Source organism: Nematolebias whitei, chromosome 4 (genome assembly GCF_014905685.2).
Source record: "Nematolebias whitei isolate Nwh7 chromosome 4, NemWhi1, whole genome shotgun sequence".
Classification (NCBI taxonomy): Eukaryota; Metazoa; Chordata; class Actinopteri; order Cyprinodontiformes; family Rivulidae; genus Nematolebias; species Nematolebias whitei.
This window is the reverse complement of record NC_056501.1, coordinates 52,559,929-52,583,979: the sequence shown is the minus strand read 5'-3', so window position 1 is coordinate 52,583,979 and position 24,051 is coordinate 52,559,929. Positions and strand designations below refer to the sequence as shown.

General features: G+C 42.3%; 1 protein-coding gene across 1 annotated transcript in view; it reads left to right on the top strand.

Annotated features, from left to right (window-relative positions):
- Window positions 1–22,627, top strand: part of gabra4 (gamma-aminobutyric acid type A receptor subunit alpha4) — a 124,622-nt gene extending 101,995 nt beyond the window's left edge. Inside the window, exon 6 of the mRNA XM_037675439.1 lies at window positions 22,055–22,627. Within this exon, the coding sequence (XP_037531367.1) occupies window positions 22,055–22,591 (537 nt within the window). The 3' untranslated portion in view covers window positions 22,592–22,627. The remainder of the gene's footprint in view (window positions 1–22,054) is intronic.
- The last annotated feature ends 1,424 nt before the right edge of the window (window positions 22,628–24,051 follow it).

Here is a 24,051-nt window from a genome sequence, read left to right as displayed (position 1 = left end):
ACAGCAAACCTTAAGGCTGGGCAGACCATTCCAGAGGCCTGCCAGGTTGCTAGCAACCAAACCACCACAGTACCACCTCAGGTGATTAACCTAATGGTACGAATCCACATCATAGCTGGACAAGCTATTAGCCATAAACAGGCATATTTTCAACCTTCTCCAACATTTTTCAACTTGGGACTGTCCGTGGAAGCCACGAACCAAGTGAGCCTTGACTCTAGGACCACATCTGTTGCTGTGTGTAACACAGGCACGGATGAGGTGATGATCCCAAAAAACACTATGCTAGGATGGGTGATTTCCACTGATTTTCATGATTTTGAACTAGGCATTCCATTTCTGGGAGGACTCCCAGATAACCTGGTACCGAGTCAAGAAGCTGGGCCAGTATGGTTCACAAAACCAACACAGGCCATAGCTCTTTTCTCAACCGATGATGTCGACCAAGGGCCTCAAACCTATGGTGTCTTACCCATAGACAGGTCCGACGACTCAGAAAGGGATTCGTTGGAGCTCCCCAAAGAGCAAGAACCCTTATCAGTCTCATCACAGATAGATCAGGTGGTCGCCCAAGCCGACACTCTGACATCTGATGAAGAAAGGGACAAACTTCGCCAAGTTCTTTTAAAATATGAAAAGTCATTTTCAACGGACCCAGACATCATCCAACTTCAGAAGTTGGATCCTGAAATTAACTCGATGATACTGTTTCTGACTGACCCAGACAAATACACCCCATCGAAAGGCGAACTGGATTCCAATCCAGACCTTCAAGTCCTCTTTCAGCTGCGCAAACAGTTAAAACTACTCAAGGACAGCCTAACTTTAGCTCATGGAGCGACGTCCTCACCCGTGTTCGCGGTCTCCCATGACCAAAGGGGGGTGACGCCAGTTAGGGTAATGTTACCAGACGCGATAACGTGATCAAATCTGACATTCAGAGTGAGTGGCGCACCGAAACGTCGATTTCTAGTTGCTTAAGTCACTACTTTTGTCAATGTTGAAACGTTGTTTTACTGGTTGCTTAGTCACTGTTTTTGTCGATGTTGAGACATCGTTTAATTGGTTTTTGGTATTGTTTCTGAACACCCCAAGCAAGAATGAGTTTTGTGTGTAGTTAAGTTAGAGACTAAGAGGCCTTTAACTATGCCAACATGCAGTTCATTTGTTAGAATCTAATCTTTGCGGAGTCAATGTAGATTAATGCTACCTTAAGTACCATAATCTACATTGGTCTCACAACGCTTAAGCCGAACCTACTCGAACAATTCTATTCGGGGGGATAGCTAATTCTTTTTGATGAGTCTCGCCATAGACTCCAAAAACATTTATGGGGAAACCAAACACCCAATCTCAAGTCGTTCGTCTAAAAGACAACAGACAATTGAACCAAACTATATTTTACCATGTAAAGCTAACTTAAACCAAGTTAGGAATGGAAAAATAGTTTGGAACACCCTTCTATAGGTATAAATCCCTATAACTACCCTTTTCAGCATGTTCCACCCCTTAACTGGTAGCTGTTCCCAATCATAATAGCTTACACACCAGGTGCATATAGGTTAAGGCCTTATGTAAAATCCCCTTCATAAGCCCACCTTAAACCACATAATTGCATGACACATTGAACCAGAACGGCGCCGAGGACGTCGCCCAGAGACGACCTTCGCTGGAGGAGACCTGCAATCCTGACGTTGGTCTCCACTCTTCATCCAGTGGCCGCATCTTCAGTTCAATCCAAGGGAACCCCTTCTCTATGCTGATCAATCAACACCTCCATTCGTTGTGGATTTACCGTTGTGGATTATATGACTTTTTCCAATGGATTACAGACTCTGTTTCCAAGGGGTTAAAGCATTGCTACAATGGAATTACCAACAACATTATGGAATTACCATCAACACAATGGAATTACCAAAAACATTGTGGGATTACCTTCTTTGACTTTTGTTTTCCTTGCTGGATTACATCAAGCTCAAGGACATTCGAAGGCGTAAATTCATGTTGGAATTCATCCCCATGGACAGGCGATGATTTCCAAAGGGGGGACTGTAGTGAACTAAGCCTCAGGTCAAATCTGGCCCTGAGGGCCTTCCTGGGACAAGAACTGTTATCTCATTGATTTGAGTCCAGAAACACAAAATTAAGTTCATCCAGAGACTTTCTAAGTGTGTCCTGCACTGATCAATTGAAAGAACACTCTCTTTTTTATTATCATTACTATTTTACAAATGTCTTGATAATCAAAAGTGTGTTTAGTTCAAACCATTTTAAATGTTGAAGTGAACTACTTATTTTAAATCAACTGTGAAACAGTATAAATGATTTTCAATCCTCATTCAAAGTAGAAATCTAGTTAATGTCTGTTACAGAGTAATTATGCATTTTCTTGATCTTCTGTCTGAAATGAGCAGGTTGTAAGTTGGTCAAAAGTCAAGTTTCGGTCAACTACATGTTTACTGGAAAGAAATGTCATGTTTAACTTTTTCAGACAGATAGAATTAGAACTGGCACCTAAAAGTCTTGGTTTCTTCAAAACATCTTCCGTCTGTTCTTAAACAACTTAATCTTTTTCCTTGACTTTTAATAACCTCTTACATCACTAAAACCACACCCCTGTTGGGTCTATCGACCAATCAGGAAGTTCTCAGAGGAACCGGAAGTGACCTCTTTAAAAGGTTCAACACTTCCTAGTTCCAGAGAGAATGCTGAGAGTTAGTTCTGAGAGCAGCAGAGTTCAGAATGCTGGAATGCAGAATGCTGGAGAACAACGGCAACTAAGCTGAACAACGTTCCAGGGAGGACCTCGAACGAGAAGTCCCTGAACGAGAGAAGTCCAGAGGAACTATGAAGAAGTCTGTTCTGGGATAATCTCACGACTCCTGAGGTTTTAGCTGTTCTTACGGAGATGCTGAAAGAGTTGATAGGAAACTCTACACCGACGCCGAAAACTATCATCTGCAAAGGTAAAGAGTCGATCTCAACCAAAGTGTACCGTGGGTTAAGCTGATTTCCAAAGGAGCGTGTTGTCGTTCTGGTCTACAGACCTACATCTTATACAGACACATACATCTTCACCCATCTCTCTCCATTTAAACTCCTCCATTTCCCATCTTTAAAACTCTTCTATCTGCCAGTAATTAATCCAGATATTTTCAGAAATGTCTGCTGTAAAGCTTAACCAAGATACCATGGCCGTATGGTTTCTGATTGTAAAGCTAATTAATTAAGCTGTTATTGTAATCAATTTGCCAAATTAATGTAAATGTTTGATGTTAAACTTTGATTCTGTTAATAAATGACCGCATTCATTTTGATGGGTCAAAGAAAATTAACGTCTCACGTTACATTTAATCATTCAATGCACGATAGAACTCAGTCCAGAAAAATGAAAGAATCTGTTTAATTTATGGATAATATCTCACAGATATATGTTCATTTACAGCAGGCCCCGAATTAAAGTTCTCAGACTGTGAGAAAGCTCTACTGACCACTTTGTGGGCAGTTAAACACTTCTCCAGTTACATCGGTGGACAAAAAAATCATTGTTGAAACACAACAGCAGCCAGTAACTTTCCTGAATAGCCAATGCATCAGAGATGGTGTGGTGACAAACTCACAGGTAGCCACGTGGCTCATGGCACTTCAAAGTTTTGACCTAGACATCCGCTACGGACAAAACAAGAAGTCACATTTGGGCACCGACCTGGCATTCTGCCAGGAAGGTACACAAGATGTACCAGCCACCCAACCGCCAGCGGCGGAAAAACCCTCAGTAAATGAGAACCCAAATCACTACTACTTTGATGACAATATCTGCAAAGATATGACAACACTGTACGTGGATGGATGTTCATTCCACCACGAACAAACCTACAAATCAGGTGTTGGAGGGATTCTCTTCCAAGATCAACAAGAGGTCACTTTTAGCTATAAATTGGGCTCTCAGACTTCTCAGTATGCTGAGATAGCAAGAATCCTAATAGCTCTCCAGATGGCAGTAGAACGCTCCATCCAAACGCTAGTCATCTGCACGGACTCTAATTGCGCTCGACTTAGTTTCTTGTGTCATCTCGCTCTGTGGAAACAGAACGGCTTTCTCGCAAGCAACAAGAAAGTGGTCAAACACAAAGAGCTTTTCATGGCATGTGATCACTTGGTGACATCACATGACCTACAGGTCTACTGGAAAAAGGTTCCAGGACATTCTAGAGTCCTAGGCCATGACAAGCGGTATAATGACCTTGCAGACTTCCTAGCCAAGGATGGAGCCGTGGACGGCCCTCAGTGGTCCTTTGACCCCTCCTGGCTGCTCGCAACTCTGTCAGTACAACCTACAGCCGAGGTAATGGCAGTCACACGTGCACAGGCTGTAGCCAAGCCAGCTGACAACACAGTCTCTGTACAGCCCATGCTGACTGACCCAGACATCCTCCAATTTCAGAAGTCGGATCCTGCGATAAACTCGATAATGCTGTACTTGACTGACCCAGAGAAAAACACTCCGTCCGAAGCCGAACTGGATTCCAATCCAGACCTTAAAGTCCTCTTTCAGCTGCACAAACAGCTAAAACTAATCAAGGGCATCCTAACTTTTGCTCATGGACCGACATCCTCACCCGTGTTTGTGGTCCCCCATGACCACAGGGGGGTGATGTTAGTTCATGCGCATGACCTCCCATCAGCAGGACACAAGGGAGATAACGCCACGCTGAAAGCATTAAAACAAGTTGCTTATTGGCCTGGAATGAAAAAGGATGTCAAGAACTACATAAAAGGGTGCTTGGTCTGTGGCCAGTTTCAGCCATCCAGACCACTCCACAGAGTACCACTGCAAAGTAGAGGCATTGCATTCCCATGGTCGGACCTCCAGATCGACTGGGTTGGACCACTTCCTAAGAGTACTGGAGGAAATAAATAATATCTCACGGTAACTTGCGCATTTACCAAATGGGTAGAATGTCTACCAGCTCCTAACGACATAGCACAAACAACGGCTGTGTTACTAATGAATCATGTATTTTCAAGTTTTGGACTTACCCTCAGGGTGAACTCAGACCAAGGTACACACTTCACAGCTGAAGTGATGAAAGAACTGTGGAAGATGCTAGGCATCAAAGTCAACTTCCATGTTGGCTACCACCCACAGGCCTCAGGCCAAGTGGAGAGAGCAAACAGAACTGTGGTAAGTATTTTGAAGAAATACGTAGCCGCAAACCACAAGGACTGGGACGTGAAACTCCCTCTGGTCCTCGTGGCTATAAGGGCCACTCCACACATATCGACTGGCATCTCTCCCTTCGAGATGATGACGGGTCGACAAATGACTCTCCCTTTACACCTGTTGTACCAACCAGGCGATGCCGCCATGGCAACAGCCTACACCACACAACAATACATGAAAGACTTGGAAGAACACCTTAAAAACACCTTTGCGTTTGCCCAGAAAAACCTGGAAAAATCCGCTGAAGGACGAAAGGCGTACTATGACCAAAAGGCCTCTCACAAGGAACTCCAAGTGGGAGATAGGGTCTGGTACTACACGTTCGCCCCCACAACCGAGAAAAGAGAGTCCGGGACCGGAACTCTCACCCGCGAACTGATGCCCAGGTGGACTGGACCCAAACCGGATAACAGACAAACTGTCTCTAGTTGTCTATCAGATCAAAATCAGCAAAGGCCAAAAAGAGCCAATGGTTAAATGGGTACATCGAAACCAGGTTAAACTACACAAGGCTTTCTATAACTCCACAGGAGACGAAGATCTCACAAACTCAGACCTAGTGGGAAAAAAGGTCGTCCAAGCAGAAACTAAATAAGTTTAAGCTTAATTAAGTGTTAAGATAACAACTCAGCCGCGATAACGTAATGGAATCTGACAATCAGAATGTGTTGCAGTGAAACGTTGTTTTCTAGTTGCTTAATCACTACTTTTGTCGATGTTGAAACGTTGTTTTTCTGGATGCTTGATCACTACTTTTGTCGATGTTGAGACATCATTTATTTGGTTTTTGTATTGTTTCTGAACACCCCCAGCAAGAATGAATTTTGTGTGTACTTTAGTTAGAGACTATGAGGACTTTAACTATGCCAACATGCAGTTAATTTGTTAAACTTCAACCTTTGAGGAGTCAATGTAGATTAATGCTAATTGGTCTCATAACGCTCAAGCCGAACCTACTCGAACAATCCTATTCAGGGGGGAGGGGGGGGGGCTAGCTAATCCTTCAGTTGAGTCTCGCCATAGACTCCAAAAACATTTAGGGGGAAACCAAAAACCAAACCTCAAGTCGTTCATCTAAAGGGACAACAGACAATTGAACCAAACTATATTTTGCCATGTAAATCTAACTTAAACCAAGTTAGGAATGGAAAAATAGTTTGGAATGCCCTTCTATAGGTATTAATCCATATACATAAATTTTTCGGCATGACCCACTCTTTACCTGGTACCTGTAGCTGATCTAAACCATGATAGATTACACACCAGGTGCATATAGGTTAAGGTCTTATGTAAAATCCCACTCATAAGCCCAACTAAAACCACATAAATGCATAACACATAGAACCAGAATGGCACCCACTGGGAACCACCAGCAACAACCTTCCCTGAAGGGACCAACAACTCCAACATGGGTCTCCAAACTCCATCCAGTGGTCGCCTCTGCGGTTCAATCGAGGGAACCCCTCCGCATGCTGATCAATCAACACCTCCAATCGTTGTGGATTTATCGTTGTGGATTATATGACTTTTTCCATTGGATTACAGACTTTGTTTCCAAGGGGTTAAAGCATTGCTACAATGGAATTACTAACAACATAATGGAATTACTAACAACATTGTGGAATTACCTAAACCGCTGTGGGATTACCTTCTTTGACTTTTGTTTTCCTCTTGCTGGATTACATCAAGATCAAGGACATTCAGAGGCGTAAGTTCATGTTGGAATTCATCCCCATGGGCAGGCGAAGATTTCCAAAGGGGGGACTGTAGTGAACTAGGCCTCCGACAACAATCTGTCTCTGAAGACCTTCGGGGGACCGGAACTGCTATTTCATTGATTTGATTCCAGAAATACAAATTATCTCATCAAGAGACTATTTAATTGTATCCTGAATTAATCAATTGAAAGAACACTCTTATTTTTTACATTATCATTACTATTTTAGAATATCTTGATAATCAAAGTGTGTTTAGTTCATACCATTTCTAAATGTTGAAGTGAACCACTCATTTTAAATAAACTGTGAAACAGTATTAATGATTTTAAACCTCCTTAGACTTAGAAATCAAGTTAAATGTCTATTTACAAAGTAATTGTACATTTTGATCTTCTGTCTGAATGAGGAGTAGTGATGTCAGTCGAAAGTCAGAGACAGTCAGAAAGCAAATTATTAGAACGAAGTGTCTTGTTTTTAAACCTAGCAGACAGTAAATAACTTCAGCTGGCATCTGCGTTTGTCTTACTTCGCCATAACATTCCTCTGTCTGTACTAACCGTTCGTAAACATTCCTGCTGTCTTTTTGACTCCTAATAACTCCTACAAGAACCTTGCAGATGTTGGATGCTGTCTATCATGGTGCACTAAGATTCATAACTGGCTGTGATTATCGTACCCACCACTGCACACTGGTTTCACTGGTTAACTGGACATCATTAACTTCACGCAGACTCTCTCACTAGTACATTTTCATCTTTAAATCACTTCTTGGTCTGTTGCCTTCATACATCTCCTCCTATATGTCTCTGCGTGAGTGCAGCTACGGAGTGCGCTCTCAGGACATTATTACATGCAGTGTTCCCTCAATGAGGACTGAACTAGGCAAAAGGGCCTTCTCCTATTCCGCTCCTGTTTCCTAGAACATCTTACAAAAATATTTTAAGCTCTCGACCTTGACCTCTCTAAGTGTCTTTAAGAATCTGTTGGACACCTGGCAGGGACCAATGCTGACATGTTCCTGTTTTTAGTTTTCTACATTTGTCTTGGAATCTAGCTGGTTTTTTTTTGTTTTGTTACCTTTTCCTTTTAGCCATCCTATTTGTTAAAAAAAAAAAAAAACTGTAGTATGCTTTTTTATAACTGTTTTCTGTTGTTGCTGTTGTCCATTGTTGTCATCTTTCTTTGTTGAAATCAGGTCTCTCTTGTAAATGAGTCCTCGAGGCTCAATGGGATTTACCTGTATAAATAAAGGTTGATTGAATAACCCTCTGACATCACTGAAACACTGCCCCTGCTAGTTGTTTCAACCAATCAGGAAGTACCGATTGACCGGAAGTGAGTTCTCTTTAAAAAGTCAACACTTCCTGGAACTATTCAGGCTTCCTTGAGTCTTCTGGAGTCTTCCTAGAGTCTTTCTCAGTCTTCCTGCAGTTTTCCTGAGTCTTTCTTGGGACTATGGAGTCTTCCTGAGAGTTCCTAAGGAACTTTCAGATTTAATCAATAGCTAATGGATTTGACCGTGAGACGAGGGTCTGTCCATCCCAGCGGAGTTATAGTGCCTCGCTGTGAACTCACCCGGGCGTAGCGCCCTACAACTTCGAAGGAAGCTTGTTCTGTTGAACGGAGTAAACCACACGACTTCTGACGATGACCAGCCACCCTGACCGGAGACGCTGTAAAGGTAGCGTGCATAGGGACATCTAGACCGGAGCTGATCCATCATCTGCACAGGTAAAGATACGTCACGAGTTGTCACGCACTAAGTGGACCGGGGGTTTGAGCTGGTGTTGAAAGAAGCGTGCTAATTCTGGTCAACAAACATACATCTTCCTTCATCCATCTTCCTTTAACTTCTCCATTCCTTCCTTTAAACTTTTCTATTTTGCCAGTAAGCTAGATGCCTCAATCAGTAATGTTCTGTTGTCTTGTTAGTAAAGCGTGCCAAGTTTTTATTAATCAGAAACAGATCAGCAAATCAATGTGTACATGTTTTGATGTTAAATTTTGATTCTGTTAAATAAATGGCCGCATTTATTCTGATGGGTCAAAGATAAAATGGCATCTCATGTCACTGGTTAAACAATCCTCACAGTTATCTTGGTCACATGACAATAATTTAACTCGAAAAAGAAAATAATCCGTTGTAATTAACAATTAATATTCTTGGTGCTTGAACTAGCTTTAAGAATAATTAATTAGTAGTTTACAGCTTACAACAAAGCTGTCCCTACATCACTACATGGTACTAAATAATATTTTGAGTAAAAGTCCCGTGGATCCCGTAGAGGGTCGACAGGCACTATAGCGTCCTTGGCCAGCAAGGTATCTATTTCATGGCTCATTACTTGAGCTTTCACCTGTTCGCAAATGACTGTCATTCTGACCTGACCAGGAATGGGAAGGTGGCGGCAGAACTGTAGGACATAGCCCGAGATAGTGTTGACACAACCCACAAATCGGGCACGAGAGTGGCCCAGTGACTGAGCTGAACCGGGGTAAAATGTCCTCCCGCCTACTCCCAGATGTCATTTCCGAGCCCCCTGCTTTTAAGAGGGCAGGAGGGATGCCGGGAGGACCAGCTGTGTTGAAGAGGAATGGGAGCCTGACTTTCTGGGCAGAGCCCATTGGCTATGAGCAGGCCCTGCAGCAGGCTGTGGCTGCCCCGTGGAGGGTGTAGGTAGAGCCAGATAAGTATGCGAGGAGGACGCAGAGACACCCCCAGCAGGATGCTGCCAGTGTCTGAAATGAAGGCTGGCCACTTGCTGTCTGGTACTGGTGGCCTGGGTCAAGCGTTCCAAGGCTACAAGTGCAGCAGAACCAAAAAACTCCCCAGGAACCACAGGAAGACTCATCAGGGTCCTTCTACAGAGTTCAGTCAGGGGAGACTGCATCAGCCAAACCTGGCAACGTGCCTGGAAGAGGGTAGACAACACACGGCCAATCTCCCTTGAAAAAAGAGCAATTGCTGAAGGGAAGCGTCCAACAACCCTTGAGTAGGCGCATAAAATGTCAAGCCCTCAATGGAGGTCGAGAGACATGGTAACAAATGCAACAGCGAGTTACCGAGTTGCCCTAATCAATTTCCCGTGTCATAAGCTCGACAGAGCAGGTCATCTGTGACACGGCACTGAGGACGAGGACACCTGGAATTAGTTCTCAAAGCCCTATCCGGAGCCACAATCAAGGACGCTATGGTGGGTTTGACAGAAGACATATGGCCCAAGCCAAACTTGGGCACATCCTGCATGGCTGCCAGGGCCCTACCATCTGTGGTCAGTTGTGAGAGAGCCTTAGTATCCGCCCAGCAGGCATGCACCTCCTTTATGTATTCGACAGAAGGGGGAACCATAAAGGACGACGTATAGGTAGGATGTCGAAAGAAAGCAATGAAAAAAGCGGGTTGGCTCTGTGGAACATCCAGCTGTAACCAGGCAAGATCGGTTCTCAAAGCACCCACTATGGAATCATCCTCCTCTGAGTGAGAGCAGGAGGAGGTGTGTGACCTGGCAGTTGACACACACGAGCCAGGCTCAAGCTGCTCTTGAAAATCAGTTCCAGATGCTGCCAGGGAGATAGCATCCTCTTCAACAGCAGAGGCCCCCGAGCCCATGTTCTGTCCTGGGTCAGGGTCCCCAGTAGGGTTGGGCGTTGTTTGAATTTGAGTGATTCCGGTTCCGATTCTTTGTTTCGATTCTGGTTCCTATTGATTCTCAATTCCGATTCTTTTTAGAGGCAGGATTTAAAAAAAGACCTGTCAATTCAATTCAATTCAGTTTATTTATACTGTATAGCGCCAAGTCACAAAGGAAGTCGTCTCAGGGCATTGAACAGAAACAATCATATATAAAAATAATAAGTTAACACTATTTATCTTATGAGCAGACTGCTTTGAATTTAACTCCATCATGTTATAAATGAGCTCTATAGCCAGAGTTCTTTCTGGATTAAATAATTTGAACTTTTATTTACATTTTAATTCTGTGAACTATTTACTTTTTGTTAACTTTACTATAAATTTCTCACAGGGCTATTTCCAACCAGTATATAAATATCAAGCTTATTAACTTTAATATAAATATTATGAATTTTCTTTTTACAGGGGTACATTTTCACAAGAGAGCTTTATGTTTGAAAACCTTGTGGAAACACATTTCCACATGTCCAGTGTCTGATGCTGCAGCCATGTTATTGAGCTCCCACTGATGGACTAACCTGGTGTAGAATATCAAACAAAATTATTATAATTATTATTATTATTATAAAAAAGAACAACTTGTAAAATCCAGTCCAGATTAGCAGCAGATACAGTAATAAAATCAGAAACTGTTCTTGTTGAGGAAAATGATCATATCTGCTTCTCAGGCAGAATGTGTGAATGTTCTGGACAGACAGTGTCTCCTGCAGTGGAAAACATGTTTGAAGGTGTAGAAGAAGCTTGAACACATAAATATGAGAATGTAAGATCTGACAGCAACAAGTCTTGTGTTGGTTCCACCACCAGCAGCAGGTCCTCAGACTTAACGGCTGGTGGAATGTCCAGGTACATCTGCAGCCCTCTCTCCACTTGTTTCTTCATGGACATGGAGCTGTGATATTACGTTCTGTGCCTCTTCCTCAGCAAAAAGCTCCTCCAGTGGAGACTTTCTGGACAGATTGCAGGGAGGTGGTTCCTAAACAAACAACAGGTTCATCAGTATTATCAGTAAAAAGGGATTATTAAATCATTATTAAGATGATGTTTTATTTCTCTGTTTTGTGCTCAGCACTAAGTCTGTGCTTATGTACAATCATCACCAGTCCCTCCTGCATATTCGACATGCTGTTGGCAATCTCAGTGCCTTTGATTATGGTGGACAACAAACTTCTTTACCCCCGCTCCTGTCAGGAGTCCCAGCTCATCCCCCCCACCCCCACCCCCAGCGGAAACGTCGTTGTTACCGCAGTAAACGTGGAGGACAGCTGGTGAAACTAAATATCTGCCTGGCCCATTCTACATCCATTTCTCAGACAAGAAATTGATTATTTTCATCTTACGCTGTACCTTGGCGTTTCCTGGAACCTGTTGACAGCTGCCTGCTACCTGTCACTGGCCTGGATGTGGGCGTTCGCCCCCACCCCTCCTGCTTCTCCCAGCTCCACCAGCGCGGAGTGAACCTGCAGAGCCCGAAGACGCTGCCCTGGGCCCCCGCGCCCATCAGGCTGCGGTTTCTGCCAGGATTGGCCTGGTGAATGCTAGATCTCTAACAAACAAAACTTTCATCCTGCAGGACTTTTTCAGTTTTCGTCATTTGGATTTGCTCTGCATCACAGAGACCTGGGTTGAGGTTGAGGACTCCAGTGGTTTTGTTGAACTTCTACCGGACGGCTGCTCTTATCTAAGCTCCCCTCGGAAGGCAGGCCGTGGAGGAGGAACGGCGGTGGTTTATAAAAACAGTTTTAAATGCAAGCACTGCACTGCACCGTCTTCTTTCTCCAGCTTCGAGGTGATTTTATTTGAGGTGTGTCGCTCACACCCCGTGCTGTGCGCTTTCATCTACAGAGCCCCTAAATATAATAAGCATTTCTTGAATGACTTTTCTGCAGCACGGTGGCGCAACTGGTAGAGCTGCTGCCTCGCAGCGAGCAGGTCCCTGGTTCAAACCCCGGTCCAGGGGCCTTTCTGGGTGGAGTTTGCATGTTCTCTCCGTGCATGCGTGGGTTTTCTCCGGGTACTCCGGTTTCCTCCCACAGTCCAAAAACATGCATGTTAGGCTGATTGGTAACTCTAAATTGTCCCTAGGTGTGAGTGAGAGAGTGAATGGTTGTTTGTCTCGTTTGTCTCTGTGTGGCCCTGTGATGGACTTGCGACCCGTCCAGGGTGTACCCCGCCCCTCGCACTGTGATTGCTGGACATGGGCACCAGCGACCCCCGTGACCCAAAATGGAATAAGCGGGTAAAGAAAATGGATGGATGGATGAAGGACTTTTCTGATTTCCTGACTGGAATATTGATAAACTATGATAGAGTCCTTATTGTTGGGGATTTTAACATACATGTATGCTGCCCAGAGAAACCACTGGTGAAGGACTTTCTCAGCCTCACCGACTCTTTTAACCTGTTTCAGTGGGTGGCTGGTCCCACACATGAACATGGACACACGTTGGACCTGGTTCTCTCTCATGGCTTGTCTGTGACCGACTTGGAACTATATGGTAATGTGATTTCTGACCATCGGCCTGTTTTATTTGATGTTGGTTTGTCCTGTGCTCCAGTTAAATCCTGCGCTCCTGCCCAGTGACATAGAGTTTTTAACCCTTCCACTGCTGGTCAGTTCTCTGCTGCCTTTAAACAGCTCTGTGCTCCCTCTGGCTCTGCTGCTGACACCGAACAGCTGAGCTCCTGGTTTGACTCCTCCTGTCAAACCATTTTGGACTGTGTAGCTCCATCTAAACTGGTGCGGCCTAAAGCCAGATCTGAACCCTGGATTAATGAAAAAACTATTGCAGCCAGACAGGAGTGCCGCAGAGCGGAACGGAGATGGAAAAAGGATAAACTGGAGGTTTCATTTCACATTTTAAAGGACTGTCAACATCAGTACCAGAACGCTGTTAAAGAGGCCAAAAAACAACATTTGTCAGACATTATTGTGTCCAATCATAATAATCCACGTGTCCTTTTTAAAACTATTGACTCTGTCCTGAAGGCCCCACAACCTGTCTGTCTGGAAGCCTCTACTGAACTTTGTAATGACTTCCTGCAGTTTTTTATAAATAAGGTTGTTACCACAAGGGCCCTTATTTCAGCCCCTGCTATTGACCCCTCCTGTTTGGTCCCCTGCCTGGCTGTGTTTGATAGATTTGAACCAGTGACCCTGACCCTTTTAGAGGATGGGGTCGGCCATATTAGACCATCAGGTGCCCCTCGTGACCTTGTCCCCCCTCGTCTTTTAAAAGAGGTGTTTTCCAGCAGCAGGCAGGTGATCCTTGCTGTTATCAATAGCAGTCTGTCCTCAGGTGTTGTCCCAATAAGTTTTAAACATGCTGTGGTGCAGCCCCTGCTTAAAAAGCCTATACCAAACTGTCTTGGTTAATTTTAGGCCCATCTCCAAGCTGCCTATTGTTTCAAAAATTTTAGAAAAAAATGTGTATTCACAGGTCAAATGTTTTCTGGATGAGCACAATATCCTGGAGGTTTTTCAGTCTGGCTTCAAAACTCGCCACAGCACAGAATCAGCTCTAGTCAGAGTTTTTAATGATATTTTTATGACCTATGATTCTGGTGAACATGTGGTTCTTGTCCTGCTCGACCTAACAGCTGCCTTTGATACCGTGGACCACAACATTTTAATATCATACTTACAGCACCAAGTGGGTATTTGTGGTACTGCACTGAGCTGGTTTAGGTCCTATCTGGCAGACAGAACCATGTCTGTCAACATAGCTGTTCTGAATGCTCCACTGCTCCTCTGTGTTTTGGGGTTCCACAGGGTTCTATTTTAGGCCCCCTGCTTTTCTCCCTTTATCTGCTTCCATTGGGATCAATCCTTAGAAAGCATGGGATTTTTTTTCACTGTTATGCTGATGATAGTCAAATCTATATGCCACTACAAAAGAAAGATGCTTGATTCCTCAATTAGGCCACTTCTGTTGTGTCTTGAAGACATCAAAGGCTGGATGTCTTTAAACTTCTTAAATTTCAATGACAAGAAAACAGAAGTGATGGTGTTTGGTCCTAGTGGCTCTTGTGAACCTTGCCCTGATGATCTGGGCCCTCTGGAACCACATGTAAAGAAAACTGTTTCTAAGTTGGGTTTTAAAATGGACAGTGATTTTAAATTAGATTCCCAGATTGGAGCGGCGGTCTAGACCAGTTTTTATCACCTCAGACAGCTGGCTAAGGTAAAGTCCATCCTCACAAAACAGCAGCTGGAAACAGTAATCCATGCCTTCGTCACCTCTCGGCTGGATTACTGTAACGCTCTTTACCTTGGAGTCAGCCAGTCCTCCCTCAGACGCCTCCAGTTGGTCCAGAACGCTGCTGCTCGGCTTCTAACTGGAGTTCAAAAGAGGGAGCACATCACCCCCACTCTGGCTTCACTCCATTGGCTGCCCGTTCATTTTAGAGTTCATTTTAAGATTCTTTTATTTGTTTTTAAAAGTTTAAATGGTCTTGCTCCATCCTACCTCTCTGAGCTGCTTCACCCATACTCTCTTGCTCGGTGCCTCAGATCAGCTGATCAGCTGCTCCTGGAGGTGCCGAGGTCTAAGCGGAGGCTCAGAGGGGACAGAGCTTTTTCTGTTGCTGCTCCAAGACTGTGGAACAATCTCCCTCTTCTCATCAGACGAGCTCCTTCACTGTCCAGTTTTAAAACTCTTTTAAAAACACATTTTTACTCCCTGGCTTTTAGCACACACTGAATTTGATCTGCACCGTGTTTTATTTTTTATTGATCTTAATGTTTTAACAACTGTTTTATGTGTTTAAACGTTCTTGATTTTATATGTACAGCACTTTGTTTCAGCTGTGGTTGTTTTAAAGGGCTTCATAAATAAAGTTTTATTATTATTATTATTATTATTATTATTATTATTATTATTATTATTATTATTATTATTATTGAGAATCTATATAATTTCAGCTATCATACACTTACACTCTCCTCCTCATCCTCCATTCCCTCATTCTCAGGCCTTTCCTCAGACTGCATGGTGACCCCATCATCTCCACAGTCTTCCTCTGTTGACCATAAAGAACATTACTAGTGTTTAGATTTCAGATTTTAAAGCAGAAAAGGACAGTTGTGCATGAATGTTGTTTCACCTGCTCAATCAGCTTTCTCTGGATCTGGTCCCAGACACCATCTTCTGTTTAAAGTGCAGAGCAGCTCTTCTTCACTTTATAACAAGATGATTAACTTATTTGACGAGTGGTCCATGGTAGGTGGTGTGTACTTGGGTTGAAGGTTTTCATCATGTCCATGCAAACATATAAACAAACGTGTAATGTCACTGTTACTGTAACGTTAGCTTAGGATGGACAATTAATTAGGTTAGCTCTATTGTTGTTGCCCAACTAACCTAAATGTTGGTGATTCCACATCTGAAAAGGGATGCAACCTTTTCACAATATATGCTGTAACCGTTCTGTGGCACTCTTCATTCAATTAGTTGCACCAACGAATTTCCCTTGGATGCTATGGTGAACGTAGTAGCACATCAAGGAGCCTGGCTAACATTATTAGCCATTTCAGGTCATTTGTCTATGAAAAAATACATGAGCTAACGTTAGCATGGTGTTTGTGTTTGAGTTGACCTACTGCTTTAAGTCGAGTATAACTTATTATCTGCCTTAATGTTGGTATGAGACATATTTCATAGTTTTATTTACCCGATTCTGAGAGTCGGAGCCAGAGAAAGCGAAAATAGTCTAGCGGAGGGCTTGAAAGACGGGCCACTCTTTTACTTCTACACCCTCCTTTGCACAATATAAAATTATTGCCAGTGCTGCATTGAGCCGACTGGTCATTTTATTCAAGTTAAGCCAAGCTTTCGACCGCGGCTGCTTACCCTCCATGTATGGAACACTTCCGGTGGATTCTTCTTCCTTGGTGTTCGGCGAGCAGCTTCTACTTCCGGTTGGTGGACTAGGCATCAAAAGTAGGAATCAAAAATAAATAATTCAAACGATTCTGGGAAAACTGGACAGTTAGTCCTGGTTCCAAACGATTCTCTATCCTCGATGCCCAACCCTAGTTCCCAATTTGACCAGCGCTACCCCCTTCCCTAAGGGACTCAAGCAGCACCTTCATCTGTTCCAGCTCAGAGGTGAGATGGGCCACCTGCCCAGATAGTCCCTCTGAGCCCCTGGAACTAATCCTGGTCCTCTTTTGCAGAGGCCCCAAGGCCTCTGGGGCCACACGCTTTACAGGCTTGCTCGCACCTTCAAAACCAACCAAACAAATAGCTCGTGGGGACAAGGGCAAAACGGAACAGTTGGAACAGGCTGCTTCCGTCAAGACCTCCCTTAGATGATACGGCCCCAATCAAGGGGGGCACAGATCATGCCCATCCTTCATCTGGAGAGGGGCCAAACAGGATCTGCAGCACTGCACATCCAGCATCTTACTCCTCACAGGACTAGAAGTGTCAGGTTGAGCCAGAAACACCACTCCTGACACTGAAGTTGATGAATGAATGGAACATGAAACCCATTTGAGAAGAAAACACCACCAGGGGTTCCCCAGCATCTAGCTTATAAAAGCTACCAGAGAGTGCTACGACTGCCATAGAGCCACAGGTAAAAAAAACACAGTAAAGGCAAGCCAAACACGGCTGCCCAATGTAAATGAAAAGCAATCCTGAAAATGGCTGCAATGCACATAAAAGGTGGGGCAAAGCCAAACACGGCTGCTACAACCGCAAAATATAAGCCAATATGGCTACAGAAATGAAAACAAAGCAAGTATGAGTGTGGCTGCAACACTTTCTACATAACTAAAAGCAAGACAAACACGGCTGCAGCTTTTCAAACAAACAAAAGACAAGAAGTTAGGTTGGAACCGGCTAAATGTTGAACTTCCAGCCAGTAAGGAAACCTGATGTGGCTAGTGAACGCGCTACCAGTCAACAGAAATAAACAACTTACCAGTTGAAGTACATTTGTATAGAGTGATATAGGGCTGGATATATATTGTTAATTATCAGTTATGAGTTAAGCTCATAAGATATGCATGTATTATGCAAATAACCTCGTTTTTTGGGCTCAACCTCTCTCTTGGAGAGGAAAATCAGTCTCTATTTACCCCAATTCAATATAAACTGAAACGTGAGTTCTTTTCTCGTGTTTAAAGTGCATCAAATCAATTAATACACACAGATATGCCAAAATAATCACAAATTCAGTTGATTTTTATGTATTTTATTATAAAAATAGTAATCTGTGATATATATATGATGAAAATTATGCATGACAAAAGTTAACTGAATAACAAATAGCTTTGCATCAAAGGTCTAATTGAATATTCAAATTAGTGAAACTTAAAAGGCAGACTTAGGACTGGTTTCTGTTTGTGAAGTGGTTAAAAATTTTATCTAAGGTTAGCTAAGTTTGTCTGATTGAGTTGTGATGTAGATTCACCAGAAAAGCATTGAATAGTCTGTGTCCTACCAGGATGAGATGGTCAGAGCATGGTTTCGACAGCTGCTTAAAAATGGTACCAACCTCAGATATTCCAATTAACTGAGAGGCTGAAGTCTCCTAAAGTTCACCTGTCATCTTAAAGGGACGAGGGTCCATATGAGATCAGCTGGGATTTACCACTCTGTGGTGTGATGGTTGCCTGGTAACCAGCTCTCAGGTTAATTCCTGGTTCTGGTTAAGCTGGGTAACTTATGTATCTTTGTCCCGTCTTTGTTCAAAGTTGTCTCTCTGGAGTTTTCTCTTCAAGGCTCTAGTGATGTCTTCTGAGTGTCTCTCCAAAGCATGTGTTTTCTCCCAAAGTTTTTTTAGAAGGAGCTCCAGTCTGTCTGTGTGGTGTGTAGAAGTGAAACTGGCTGTGTATTACAAAGATGAAGGTCCACCTCTCGGAAGAGGTGGTCATAGCTCTTGGCTTTGTTAAATAAAATCTAAAGTCCCCTTTTCTCTGCCTTAAAAGTTTTCCTTTTAAAAGAGAAAATAAGACAAATGTATTATCTTAAAGAAATATTACTTAAAACAAACATTTTCATGAATAACCATTCAGGTATGACATATTTTAAATCAATAACATGCAATGTTCTACCAAAAGGTGTCACTGTTCATCTGTCCATCTCCTAAAAAGGATTGCCATTGAACAAAGGGTTCTTATGGTGTTATCTTCATGGGAACCATTCTGGGAGAAGTACTCCTTTTCGATAAAGGAAGATATCAACGTAGCGAGTTCAGATGCTTCAAAAACTTCGAGGTCAGTTGAACCGAAACTCTCATTAAAACGATCTGTCCGTTTCATGGGAAATGAGTCCATATTGGCAGTGAGGTTAACACAGTGACAGTTTTTTTTTTATTATATTAACATTAGTGTCAACTAAGAAGTTTGTGAGCTGAGCTGAATATTTGTAAAACAATGTCTGTTCATTCCAAAGGGAATAGAGGAATCTTATTTTTACAGTTTCAAACACAAAACATAGGGATGATGTTTGTTTGAGCTGAGGTGACCTTTTTTTCTGAGGTGGTGTTCCCCTACAGTTGTATAAAAAGGATGTCAGCTTGCGCAGCCTCTGGAGGGAAAGCTGATCCTGCAGCGCCAACTGTAGTCTCGAGGCTACCAGCGTCAAGCAACAAAAGTAAACCTCTTACCACCTACATGTGAGAAGATGAAAAGGGACTGAGCTACCCTTGTCACATGCTTATATAGACTCACTGGTGTCACCGAGGGTCACACATGACCATGTTGGCATAAAATACTCAACATGACCTGCGTATGTGCAAGAATGATCATTCAGTGCTTTAAGCACCTCCTCTGGCGGTCAGTAGGGATGACATAGAACCCAAGTAACATAATCAAAGACAAAAATTACTAAATATGAATAAACCTCATTGTGAAACACAGAAAAATGTAAACAAACAAATTTATAAACACAGATCCTGATGAGAAAATGGTTTAAAAAAGAAAAGAGGTTTTTTTTTTCTTTCTGAGATGCTTTACTTTTTATTTGCTTTAATTTATGGGGGTTTTGTATTCATAGCTAAACCCACATTGAGCTGTTTGATTTCAAGGTTGTCTGATAATTTATTGATTATCACAGATTCACAGATCACAGATCATTTGCATCTGTACATTATTCATCCATCCATCCATTCATTATTCATTCAACCCATAGGCGTTGCAACCATTATATGTGAAGGGGACAAGTCCCCCCCCCCCCCCCCATAAAAAAAATGTTCATTTGGACCCCCCCACTTTTACTATGAGTCATTAGTTCAGGCGGCGCAGTTTCTCTTTCTTCATGAACAAATCCATCCCACTTGATTAATAGGAGAATACTCAAACCACTAAGACTCCACTCCAGGTTTTCCAGGTTACCTCCAACTCGAACACGGTGGTGACAGAATATGGTGTAACACCTGCACTGTTTCTGTGCTTAGCAGTAACTGTGAGGCTGTCAGACTCTGCAGGTGGAAGAGACTCTGTGTGTTCAGGTGCATTAAAGTTGAAATGTCTTTAAAACCCACACCTTATTGTCCTCAAGCTTCATGACAAACATCATTTAGATGAGGAGTGTTGAACACAAGTAAAAAAGTCCAGTGGTGATGTTTTTATTTCTCTATAAAGACAAATAGTGCCGACCTGATGCTCTGTATTAAAGTGTATTAAAGTTAAAATGTCTTTAAACCCACAGCTGAATTTACACAAACTTTGTGAGAAACATGTTTTAAATGTGTGGAATTAAAGGAAATCCAGGAGAAATGTTGCTTTTTTGTACACTGGTGAACACATTTTTTTAATGAGCGCACACATGCACGTGCACACACACCTACACACATCATTGTGTCCCCCCCCACATTACGGATGCTTCTGACGCCCTTGATTCAACCTTTATTTCTACAGGTTAGTTCAATTGAACCTCGGGGACTCATTTACAAGAGACCTGATTTATAAAGTATCTCAAAATTACAACTCCTGTTTGAACTATAAAAGTATTTGCTTGTAATCAACTGAATATGTGCTTTATAATATTTTGGGGTTTTGGCACCATTATATTTTCATGTACTGTATATATTTTATATGTCGCAGCAAAATGTGTTTTTATTATTAATCTTTAACGGTGCCTTACACACCCAAATGTTGGTGTTTTTAATGTATGTTGATGATAAAATCCATGTGGTTCTTTACACTTTGCGTGTGAATGATGTGGCATTCAGGTTACAAAATGTGATCAAATGTTTTAAAGTAGACATCTGTGAAAAGATTATGAACAATTTTACAATTTATTTTCTTACCTGCTGTAGATTGCTCTTTAAACAAGCTAAGATAAGTTTAATTTGGACGGGACTGGACAGATAATGGTTAGTCTCAATAAGGCTGAGACTAAATGGATTGCTTGTGTCCTAAAACAACTCAAATGTTCATTATTTCACAGGAGAAAAGCTTTATAGCTGCTGGTTTCACATGACATTATTTACTTAGAGCTCACAGTTGTTTGTGGGTGTTAGCTGTAGCGCTTCCAGCAGGAATGAAACAAATTTCTGCCGGAAAAACATGTAAGGGAAATGTTCAAGTTTTTAACAGCCTTTGTTGTAAACTGCTGTAAGAGTTTTGAGCTCTGACTTGTTTTAAGATGACGGCAATCCACTTTGCCCCATTCAGACTAGCCATTCGTTTCTTAATTTAAATATAAACCATAATAGGTTTATATTTTTCTCTAGACTGAGGTCGTTCAAAGCGTTATGTACAACAGTAGAATTGTGAATGTTCATTACCTTTCAAAATAACTCCATTTAAAAGATAAAATCAATGGCTTAAAATCATTTCAGCTGTTGAATTGTTCGACCATGTCGTAATATTATTTCATGGAGTTCATCCTAAAGGAACTCAGGATCTCAGTGATTGTATTTGAAAATTTTGTTTTTACATAAAAAAAACACACAATCTCACAAAAGTGCTGTCACCTACTTTTAAATGAATAAAACATTAGTTATTAATTTTTCTGCTGTCTCTCAGTCCTAAAAAGTATGGATAATAGATGAAAAGAGTAATCCATAACGCAGTTAGCTGAGTAGTGTCATCTTTCTGTTACACTTCTGATCTTTGAATCCTTTCACCACCGTCGTTTTTACCACTCCCCACCCACCAACAAAATAAAAGTAAAAAGATACATTTTTAGCCATGTATCTTTTTTGTTTTTTACTTTTTATAATCACCTCTGCTACACTGAACAGACATATTCAGTGTGTAAAGAGAAATGAAAAGAAAATGTTAACATTTCTGAAACTTCTCACTGAGGGTTTTAAGAATGTCTTCAGAGCTGATCAAATTATATCTCGAGTTACTGACAAACAGTTTAGTACTCACCTGAAACACAAAAGACTGCTGTGAAACATTTGTGTTCAAAAGTTTTTAATGGATTATATAACATTTCTTCTGGTCTTTTCCAGCAGACTCCTGATACCAACGGGTCCTTGAGAAAGCGGTTGAATTATATTTCCCACCAGGAGACGAGCACTCAGCAGAGAGCCCAGTCCACCACCAACGTTTCCGGGTTGGGACGAGGACAGTCGCTGAGGCCTTCTGCTGGGGGAGCCAACGGCAGCTCCTCCACTCTCTCCCGCTCCAGCCCTAAGTCTGAGAGCCTGCTCAGCGTGGCCTCCTCCTCCGCCCAGCTCGTCAAGGGCACACCTCAGGCAGCGGCCTCCACTCCAGATGTGATGGCAGGAACGCCATGCAAGCAGGACGCCAGCTCCTCGTCTCTGCAGCAACTGCTGGGGCTCAAGCTGGAGCGCCTTCAGATGATGGACAACAAACTGGAGCCAAAGCAAACGCCGTGCTCCCAGCCCACCACTGCCGGCATGGGTGGAACCAGTAAAATAGATAAATATGCACGAATCCTGTTCCCAGTGTCCTTTGGAGCGTTTAACATGGTCTACTGGGTGGTCTACCTGTCAAAGGACACAATGATGGCCAAAGATGGATAAGCCTCGCCGCAAGAATCTCTATCATCTCTTCTAAAACACGGAAATCTAATAAGGAATAAGTCTTGCTTGCATTCAACAAGAGGAACATGTCGGTTTTTACCAAACAGCTTTTTGGAGACACATTCAGATTGCATTTATCTTTTTCTCGTTGTGGTTCCGGAAGCATAAGAATGGGAATAAATCACCAAAATGTGCATAACGTGACTCAGGATAAGAGCAGCTGCACACTGGGATGTTCCATCCTCCTTATAAATCATGTTGCCTCATCTGATTGGAAAGGTCTTCATCGGCTTCCGCTGCCTCACAATCCCTGTTGGCCTGCAGCCAACAAGCAGGAGATTTGATCTTTTTGTTCCTATTTTTGTACCCTACACCTGTCGACATGTTTGGTTGTGTGCATTCACTCTGAACTGAACCAACTGTGTACAAAATAGATATTAATATATTTATTAGGACAAACATATTTATATTTAATAGATAAAAACCTGTTGCACTGGTATGCTGGCAGGTTTAAATGTTCAGAGTTAAAATTCTGCTGGTGGTGGAAAGCATTTCTTGTATTGTACCTTCTTGTAAAACATCCAGTGGATTACGTAATCTGACAAAGCTAAAATGAAAACAGGATAAATCTGGAAGAAAGTAGTGAGGACGAGCTTGCAGCACTACGACTTGAGCTTCTTTCAGCTAGCGATGGTATACTGTAAGTGATTAAAAAAAGAACCATATAGTGCAAAAACAGGTTTGAGGCGGAAAAACACTTTGCTGGGGTGGAGTGGGGGGTCTCACAGTTTTTTACTTGCTTTCATTTTGGATTTATGTTACATTCTTTCACTGGACTTTTTGTGAAATCACATCTCAGGTGCAACTGGCAGTTCTGGGACAGCCAGAGCAGCGTTGTTCGTTCAGAAAATCTATATCAAGTACCGCCACGCCCAGCAGCTGTTAGTTACCTCTTCAGCTCTCATTGACCCAAATACAACTATTGTCACCTGTAAATAATGTCAGAGCAAAAATATACACAATTTGTAATCAGAAAGTCACAAAACTCAAGCGATGGAAACCATTTGTAGTCTTTTGTTTTGTTAAAATTCTGCGTACGTGGCAAAACTGTACATTCTTTTTTAAGTAGGATTTTAAGAAGTTAACGAAAAATGTCAGAGGTAACCAAATCAACCTTTCTGCTCTAACCAACAATAAAAATAAATTAAACAGGAGTGTGACGTTTTCGTCTTTTTATTTTCTTTCCTTAAATTATAAAACTGCTAATTTTGTCGTGTTACTAAACATGAAAATGTGTAAAAGAAAATTCAGTTGTGTTGCGTATGAAGTGAAAGAAAACCTCCAGAAATGTTTGTTAGGTTTGTCCTTCCTGGGCTACTGTAGAAATATGCCACTACAAAAGTGGAGACAGATCTGCTCAGTTTAAGATAAACTAAACATGCTCGGCTTTCTCATGAGTC